Source organism: Fukomys damarensis, unplaced genomic scaffold (assembly GCF_012274545.1).
Source record: "Fukomys damarensis isolate Sample0158 unplaced genomic scaffold, DMR_v1.0_HiC HiC_scaffold_21, whole genome shotgun sequence".
NCBI classification, from domain to species: Eukaryota; Metazoa; Chordata; class Mammalia; order Rodentia; family Bathyergidae; genus Fukomys; species Fukomys damarensis.
In genome coordinates, this window is record NW_022900933.1 from 15,490,605 (window position 1) to 15,500,513 (window position 9,909).

Below are 9,909 nucleotides of genomic sequence, written 5' to 3' on the forward strand. Positions count from 1 at the left end.
AAAAAAAAAAAAAAAAAAAAAAAAAAAAAAAAAAAAAAAGAAAAAGAAAGAAAGAAAAGGGCCAGGTATGTAGCTCAGCAACACAGCATCTGCCTGGCCAGCACAAGCAGAAGGCCCTGAGTTTTATTCCCAGTACCTCAAAAAAAAAAAAAAAAAAAAAAAAAAAAAAAAATAAAAAAAACAAAAAAAAAAAAAAAAAAGGAGTCACTAGAATTCTCTTACTCCCTCATTCTCATCAGCATTCCTATTATTTCATTACTCTAGCGAATGAATCAGCATGCCTATTTTCAACCTCCAAACTTTGTCCCAAATTCATCAATGTCTCTATCTCTCTACCTCCAAACACATCTCACCTTCTTCAAAAGCCTCCTATGCAGCTCTCTGTGGTAGCTTTTTTTTTTTTTTTCCATTTCTTTTTGTTGTTGTTGCCAAGGATCAAAATCGGGCCCTTGGGCTTGGGAGGCAGGCAGCAGAACCACTGAGATAAATCCCTGGCTCTTTTTTTTTTTTGAGACGGGGTCTCACTCTATAAATCAAGCTGGCCTGGAACTCAGTGATAGCCCAGGCTAGCTTCAAAATCACGGCAATCCTCTGCCTCAGCCCTTAAACTACATAGCCCAGACTGGTCTCAAACTTGAGGCAATCGTCCTGCCCCAAGTGACGGGGGCAATTTTTTTTTTAATCCATTTAGGTTTTCCAAGAAATAAGATGAATTAATTCTCCAATCACAAGCAACAAAGGTTGAAATGGAATTGGAGGAAACCACATAAAACAGTAATAACTTATAAATTACTAAAATTATTCCTATGGACAAAACTGAAAATGGTCTAATACGTAAATACTTAGAAACATGAAAACAAAATTTAGGGTGTAATTCATGTAGAAAGGAGTTCTTCAATGATAACAGTACTGACTCATATTTATGAAGAATTATGTTTCATTTGATTCTCTCAACAGCCATGAGGAACTGGTGAGCTGGTACTATTCACCATAATGAAGTAAACGAGAAAGTTGAAATGACTTAGTCAAAGATAGGAGTATAAAAGTTAAGAGTTAGAACAGTGGTGGCGAACATGGGCCACAGGCTGTTTGCATTACTGAACGCTCTAAAAGGTTCACCATTACCAAACTAGAACTTCAGAACCAGATTGCCTGTGTTCAAATCCTTTGCTACATACTCTCATTTAACCTTGGAAAGTCACTCGTCTGTCTGTGCTTCATAGATGCACAATCTATTTCACTGGGTGTAGTGCACTGAGTATTGGCTTCCCCTTGCCATACCCATGTTCTAATCCCAGAAACCTGTGAATATGTCACAAAAGAGCCTCTGCAGATGTGATCTGAGTTAAGGACTCAGAGATGGGGAGATTATGCTGGGTTATCTTTGTGGGCCCACTGAACTCACAAGGATCCTTAGCAGGAGCCATAAATAAGGGCACAGACAAAGGAGGCAATGTGAAATGGATGCAGACAAACACAGTGATGGCAATGAAGGTCCATGGCTTTAAAGTTGAATAACAGGACCACATACTAAGGAATACAGGCAGACAGACTCTTGAAGCTTTAAAACAACAGATTCTCTGCTACAGCTTCTAGAAGGAATTGCATAGTTGAGCTATGGTAGGGATACTGACCTCCAAAACTAGAATACTTTTGTGTTTTAAGCCACTAAATTTGGGATAATTTGTTACAGCAGCAATATGAAACCAATACAAGGTTATCATTAAAATAAATGATCTCACACAAGTAGAATGCTAAGAATCACTTATGGCCAGGCATCATCATATTGCTGGTGTATAATCGAGCACTCTAAAAAAAAATAAATTATTCCTGCTGGGCAAGGTACCCTGCCCCACATCTGTAATCCTAGCATTCACAAGGCTGAGTTTGAGGCTAGCCTGGGCTATATAGTAAGTTCAAGACTAGCCTGAACTACATGGGGAGACCCTGTCTCAAAAAAATTAAGTTCAATTCCCAGTACAAAAAAAAAGAGAAATCATTCCTGACACCAAAGTAAGTTCTTTAAATGTTAAACTATTATGAATCAAAAACAGAATCCTGGGACACTCGTAGGATTTTTTTTTTTTTTTTTTTTTTTTTTTTTTTTTTTGTACCAGGGATGAAACTCAGGACCTTACACTTGCCAGGCAGGCAGGCAATGGAACCACTGAGCTAAATCCCAAACCCTAGTATTTCCCAGGTTAGAAAATGATGTTCAGGACCAGGGATGCAACTCAGCTGCACAGAGCCTACAGACATGTACCATCATGCCAGGCTGTATTTTTAAAATTTAAATACTCACTGTATTTTTAATCACTCTGCATACTTAGCTCTACCTAATTTCATCTACTAAAAACAAAAAAATTGATAATATCTAAATTTCAATTTCACACTATCATTTGATGATTCTAAACAGCATATTTTTATAACAGCTTGAGTATTTATTAATAAAGTAAGTTACAGAAAAGCCATTCAAAGAAATATTAGACATCTTTAAATACTGAGATAGACCTCAATGTGCTGGTAAAAAGGAAATCTTATAAGGCATGTACAGTATGTGTTTATTAGGTTCTATTTCTGTTTAAGAAATAAAAAGGAGGGCTGAGGATTTAGCTCAGTGGTTCCACTGCCTGCCTCGTGAGTACAAGGTCCTGAGTTCGAACCCTGCTACCATAAAAAAATAAAATAAAAATAAAAAGGATACAGTGCATGTATATATTCATAATTATGTACATGAAAAATTTCAGGAGATGCAGTTAACTTATTGGTGATTATTCTAAAAGAAACTACGTGTGTGTAGTAGGAAACTTTTTTGTATACCTGTTTATACGTTACTACTTAAATAAGTTATATTTAAATGTTACTAAATTTTAGTTATTTACTAGTTCTGTGCATGCCTCACATTTTTAAAGACTTGAGATACAACATAACAATCAGTCAACAAGTATTTCTGTGCTGACAAAGAAAGTGCTTACCATCGTACCTGGGTTCTATATAGGACATAAAAACTATCCCATGTCCAGGAGTTCATACTCTACCTGAATTTGTAATCTGGTTGGTTTCAGAAAATCATCTAATTGTTAAGACACTGACCTAACAGAAAATTAAACCAGCTTATTTTCCTTAAGTATTTTTGTACTTCCAACTCTATAAGAATGAATATCCACCTAAAACAAATAAATTGTATCTAATCCACTGCCCAGCCAATGCTGCTTGGGATCAATAATGTTATTTCCTCAGAAGTAGTGTGAATGGAGGAAAAGCAGGAAGAATCTCTACCAATAACTCCATTATATACATATATCATATAAAGGGAAAAAAAGAGAATGGACAACTAACTATTACCTCTGGGTAGTTCAATTTGTCTTCCTAACAATTTTTTTATATTTTCTTCATTCTCTACTAAGAAACATGCATTCAAGTTTTGTTTTGTTTTGTTTTTGAGACACGGTCTTGCTTCACTATGCAGCCCATGCTGCCATCCAACTTGTGATACTACTTCACTTCCCAAGTGCTGAGACTATAGATGTAAGCCACCAAGCCCAGCAGGAACATGCATCAATATTACAAAAATGAAAACAACAAAAAACAGCCACTAGGGAGGCTGAGGCAGAACAATCACAAAGTTAAGGTCAGAATGGGCATAGCAAGACCCTGTCTCAAAATGAAAATAAGGGCTCAGAACTTCCCAGATTTGATCCCCAGTTCTGATATGGACCAGGGAGACAAAAAATACATCCTCCTCAAAAACATTGTGTACTAACATCACATTCATGAGGATTACTGACTTACCCCAAACCTTCCTCTCACTTTAGGAAAGTAATGGCAACACAAACTATGACTGTCCAAAGGCTGACAAGATGGGAGAGTTGATATCAAAACCAACAATAATCATGCAAATCCAAATGCTCCATTTATAAAATATTTAGTCCTCAATGTCACTCAATTAGAGCATAACCCACAATGAACACATAATTGCTGACAAGGGAGGCAGAATGGGATCTGAATCACTCTTCCATAACTCTATTATTTCCTCTCAAACCATAAAGAAAAGTCTGTTAGCAAAGTCTTAAGCTGACAACAGATGTAGGAACTGTGATGTAATTAATTCCCACCAGCTTGTCCAAAGAGAAAAAAAGGAGAGATGAAAAACATTGAGTGGGTGATTAAGAAATTTCTCAAATGGTAACTTACACAGGTTAACATCTCCTTCCCACCTGGAGATTGAAGAAGTAATCACCACCCAAAGTACAGTCAACGGACCACATATACCCCACAAATACTGCTGACAAAAAGGTCCTGGACACTGAGTACCAGGCCCAAGTGATAAGTCCATTCCATTCCTAAACTCCTGGCACTCTCTAAAGCAATCCTACAATGTAAACAAACCTGACCCACAGACTTAAAAAACTAGCACACGGTAATATAACACAGTACTGTGAGTAGTGAACTAGGATGTGAACGAAGCAGCCTTCTCCCGAAAGCCCACTTCAAAGCACAAGCAGGCTTGCCCTAACTTCATTTGGAATCAAAATATTATACTACCCCTCACCCAGTCACCCCTAAGGATCTCCCAGCTTGCTCTTACCTCAGGCTACTCCTTCTCCGCCTCAGAATTAAAGCAGGTATCCTCTAGTCACTCTAGATGCTCTCACTGGACTTTACCAATCACAAGTTGTTATGGTTTAAATGTTCCCAGGAATCTTAAAGCCTAACCTTCAAATTCATAAATTGATGGTAAAGATGAGCCCTTTGGAAAGCAACTGAGATTAGATAGTCATCAAGGTGGAGTCCCGATGGATGAATGAATGAGACCTGCTATGCAGGGTGGTGCCTGGCTACAGCCCCACCTACCCCAGAAGCTAAAGCAAAAGAATCACAAGTTCAGCAGGATGTGGTGGTTGGTGCACGCCTATAATCTCTGCACTCAGGGGGCTGTGGCAGGAGAACCTCTGCAATTTCAAGGCCAGCCAGCACTACAAAACAAGACCTTGTCTCTAAAAAAAAAAAAGTTCAATACTAGACTAATCTGGACAACTTAGTGAGGTTGTCTCAAAAAAAAAATTTTTTTTAATTATAAAAAGGACTGCATATGTAGCTCAGTGGTAGAGCACCTGCCTAGCATGTGCAAGGCCCTGAGTTCACTCCCCAGGTAAAGAAAAGAGAAGAGGGAAGAAAAGGAGAAGCTGAAGTATTTTTCGCACTACTTCACTCCAAAGCCCTCCGCAGATGCTGGTGTCTCACTCTTGGACTTCCCAGTCTCCAGAACTTCAGGTTAAATGAACCTTTACTCCTTATAAATTACCTTAGCTCCGGTATTTTCTCATTGCAATAGAAAATGGACTAAGAAACCCCTAAATAAAAACAAGTGGGTAGGTGGTAAGAAAATTGACCTTGTAAAAGGCTTTGTGTTTTGCAGTGCTGAGGATTGACCAGAGCCTTAGACATACTGGGCTAGCATTTTACCACTGAGCAGTATCTTCAGCCCTAAAAAGCTTTTCTAAAAGACCTGCCTAGGGCAGGGGCTTTAGCTCAGTGGCAACTTGCCTGCTTTGCAAGAACAAGGTCCTGAGTTCAGTACCCATACCGAAAATGAAAAAATAAAAAAAAAGACCTGCGTACCTGGTTCATGCCTGACTGCCTGAAAGTCCCACAGATCCACTGTTTCTTTCCCTGGATGTGTACAGTCCCTCATTGTTGACATTTACTCACAATGTGCTATCAGAAAACTGTTTGAAGCAGTTCTTCCAAATAATACTAACAACAGCACCCATATACTGAGCATCTATTATATAACCGACTATACAAATGGTGTTTCATTATTATAACCCAACAAGTAGACACTGTTCCTCCCTACCCCAACACCAGAGATGGAACCCAGGGGCACTCTATCAAGGAGCTACCTCCCCAGCACTTACTTATTTTGCATTTTGAGACAGGGTCTTGCTATGTTGCCTCCCCCCTCAGCCTCCCTGTGCTGGGATTATAGGCCTGTGCCACCATGCCCAGCTTCTCTTCCCTTTTTTCTTAATCACCTTTTTTCCCCCGTTTTTATAGAAAATAGGCTGAGATAAGTAACTCAGCCCAAGGTCATGCAGCTGATAAGTAACTAAATCTGACTCCAGGCAACTGAAGCCTTTGGAGGAGTTGGCCTTTAATGATTAAAATATGAACTCAGTGCCTATCTTTTTAAAATCTACCTTCTAACAGTTGCCTGTTCCACACCATCTGAGTCCCACTGGGCCCAAGCTTACCTGAATCTCTTCGTTTTCATCTACTAGGAGGAAACTTACAACTTTCTCAGTCATTTTCTTCCACTTGGTTTCCTCATCCATCTCTTCCCCCTCCATGGAGTCCTGGATCTTACTGACATTGTACACGGTAATTGGGTGTCTCCTCTTGTTGCTCCCAGAGTGAGTTCTCTTCTGACATTCTAGGCACAGGTTGTTTTTGCAGCTCTGGCACCTCACCAATGCCCTCTGCCTAACTCCTGGAGAATGTCCATTGGGACTCTTGCAGATGTCACAGTAAGGGACATGGCCAGCTTTGAGTCTTATCCGCTCATGGTTTCGAAGGCGCTCCTGTCGATGGAGTTCGTCCTCGCAGCGGAGACACTGCAAACTGCAGCACTCATCACATTCAAACACAGCTTCGTCAGTCCCACTGCAGGCATAACTTTCCTGGCACATCAGTCCTGGATTCAGGCCCTTCTCTGTTAGGGATGTCTGGGCACTCATAACTCACACTGGTAAGGAAACACACCCACCACGTAAGAGTCACCAAGCTTTCCCGAAGAGTGGAGAAAATGGCTTTGAGTCCAAAGACCATACAAAATTTCCACAGGGATCTGAACACCTTGGGAAAGAAAAACTGTCCTATTATAATTCTTCACACATTCACAAATATTCAGATTTTTAATTTTCTGCTTCCCAAACTCTCTTATCAGCAGCAATGTTGATTTGGTTTGATGGGTTCATCTTCGGTAAAGTGCAAAGACATAGTCAAAATAAATTTCAAAGGGTCTTTGATGACAATCTGAGAAAGATGTGATGTGTTACAAAGATGGACTCACTTGCTGGGCCTCAGCCACAAAGTTTTGGTAATGAAATAAAGTGGTCAGGAGCTTTTCAGAATAATTCAACCTCAAGTCAGTATTTCAGGGGACACCTAAAATAGAGGAAGGAAAAAGATTTCACTCACCTAGAAAACAGAAGTGCACCTCAAAACAGAAAAACACTTGCCAGGCGTGGTGCTGCACGCCTGTAATCCCAACACTTGGGAGGCTAAGGCAGGAGGATCACTGTGAGTTTGAGACCAGCCTGGGCTACATAGTGAGTTCCAGGTCACATAGTGAGACAATGTCTCAAAAAATACAAACAAAAACAAAGATTTTTCTGCAGTTTAAAGTGCATCTAATGTAGCAGGGTATAGAAAATGTAGTTTTGAGTGTAAATGTGTTTTGAGTGGATGCTGATAATCCTGTATTTTCTTTGGGAATAAAAAAGGAAAACAATTCAAGCTAAGTAAATTATCCCCAAAGACGAATTTTATAAAAGTTTTGTTAAAATAAAAAAATTTTAAATAAAACAAAAACAAACATAACATAAACACACACAAAAAAAACAGAAAAACAAAAAGATTGATTAAATATTAGGTCAAAATTACTGAGAGAATTCTCATTTCCTGCTTGTTTTGTTTTTGTTTTTGTTTTGAAACAGGGTCTGGCTATGTAGTTCAAGCTGGCCTTAAACTTGGGGCAATGCTGTCTCAGTCTCCCATCTGAGTGCTGGGATCAATCACAGGCATGCAACATCATGCCCAGCTCTTATTGCTGTTTATGAAATTTACACTGTCTTATAATACTAGGAATTTCTTCTCAAAATCACGGCTAAGGCTCTTCCTTTTAACAAACATCACCTTTAGGCCCAAGCCTTGGTGCTGTTGTTCATTCAGTTATTAAGTTCAGAATCAAAATCACTAAGCGAACAATCCTTGAAATAATCCTCAGCACCTCCCAACTAGGAAGACAGAAAGGTGTCCTGTAAAAACCTAAAGAAAATAATAAACTTTAAACCCATCAAAGACCTAGCAGACCCAGTTATCCCTGTAACTATCTGAAATCTACACAGATGCTTAATACGGACTCTACATTTGGAAACAAGTCCCATTTTCATGTTCAAAAACAATAAAACAATCATTATACTTCCTTTTGTTGATTCTTTAACAGCAAAACAAAAAGTGAGCAACAGGAGTCAGAATTCCTGCACTATGATCCACTATAAAACCAGGCCTTCGGTGAGTCGAACAAATAATTTTAATCTTTGTCACTCAAAAATAAAAATAACTTCAAAAAGAAAGGGAAAAGAAAACAACCGGGGCAGGAAAGGGGGCTCTGGTCATTTATACAATTAGCTTTGGTTCCCATCCCAATGCACGACAAAGTGCAAAGTCCTCCTTTCAGATACTCCTCTCCTACCGAAATCAATCTATTAATCTTATTTTCAGATAAACAAGGAAGACAAGGGAGGAACCAGAGCTCCTTATTTATACCCTAATCAAAGACGTGCCCAACGAGCACCCAAAACGGAAACAAAAATCAAAACGTCACAATTGTGAAAAATATAAAATCAACCTTCAAGAGAACACCTCACTCCATCTAGGCCAAGCAAACAATCTCTGCCCACTTGGGGTCCCCACCTCGACGCCTCGCTCCAAAGCGGGGTTCCTCACCCTGCCTTCCTCCCAGAGAACACCACAGCCCGAGGGGTAGGAGCGGAGCCGAAGAACAAAGAAGGTCCCCCCAAATCCCCCCTACGCCAGCACAGCCCGAAGCCGAATCCATTGTTTATACCACCCCACCCCCACCCGCGCCGCACCCGGCCCCCCTTCCTCCCGAGGACAGCCACCTGCCCGCAGCGGCCCCGGGTTCCCACCAGAGCAGCGCTGCCGCTGCAGGGTTCCCGAGATGTTTGTGGGGTAAAAGGTTGACCCTCAGGACACCGGTAAATCCATCCTCATCTCCATCTCTGTCCTCTCCTCCTTCGTCGCCTGCCGGGCTTCCTCCTTCCCTGTTGTCAGTTGGGATCAGCTGATCCGAGTGAACTTCTCGCAGCTCAGACTACCAGGAAGGCGTGAGCTGTGCAGCCCAGAGAGGGAGGAGCGGCTGGAGGCGGAGCGCAACGCCCGCGGGATGGAAGAATCGCGTAGCCTCCTAGGAGTTGTAGTTCAAGTGGTTTACCCTCTGCCCCACATCCCGGAAGCACAAGCTCTGCATGCCTACAATTCCCAGACGGAAGCACAGCTCGGGCGAGCAGGCGGTGGAGACAGCCCCGCGAGCATTTTGGGACTTGGAGTCTTTGGGGTGACTGTGGTTCCGCAGGTTAAAGCGCGTTACTTAGGGTAGGAAACGGCACTAATTGGACAACTGATGTAATAATGTTCAGTGTAAGTGAGAAATGGCGGGGCAAATAATACGGTTTCAGGTAACTCCCACAATATTCTTTCATAAATCCGTAATCGCAAACCAATAAAATTAAGCGATAAGACGGTAAGAATTCTTGTGGGAGGCTTGTTTTCCCTTCAAAGATATTCTTTGAAGATTTTTTTTGTACCGGGGATCGAACTCAGGATCTTGCTCTTCCGAGGCAGGCGGCACAAATGAGCTAAATCCTGGCCCTCACCACAGATTTTTTACCCCTCCTATTCTTTTTTCTGATCTATTTAACTTCAGAACTTCTAACTTTTAAGTAATCTTTAAATTAGGGTAACTTTCAAATTATTTTAAAATAAACTTTCAAACTGCAGTGTCTGCTCATGGTTAATACCTGGCTTTTTAAAAATGGCCTCATGCGGGGCGTGGTGGCGCATGCCTGTAATCCCAGCACTCTGGAGGCTGAGGCAGGAGGATTG

General features: G+C 40.9%; 1 protein-coding gene across 2 annotated transcripts in view; it reads right to left on the bottom strand.

The window, feature by feature from the left end:
* Positions 1 to 9,398, bottom strand: part of Zfyve1 (zinc finger FYVE-type containing 1) — a 48,509-nt gene extending 39,111 nt beyond the window's left edge. Inside the window, exons 1-2 of one of the 2 annotated variants that reach the window (XM_010645418.3) lie at positions 8,934 to 9,398; positions 6,255 to 7,167 (exon numbers count right to left, since the gene is read on the bottom strand). In XM_010645418.3, coding sequence (XP_010643720.1) covers positions 6,255 to 6,737 — 483 coding nt within the window. In that variant the 5' untranslated portion in view covers positions 6,738 to 7,167; positions 8,934 to 9,398. The remainder of the gene's footprint in view (positions 1 to 6,254; positions 7,168 to 8,933) is intronic. The other variant, XM_010645417.3, reaches the window with a different exon arrangement.
* Between the last annotated feature and the right edge of the window lie 511 nt (positions 9,399 to 9,909).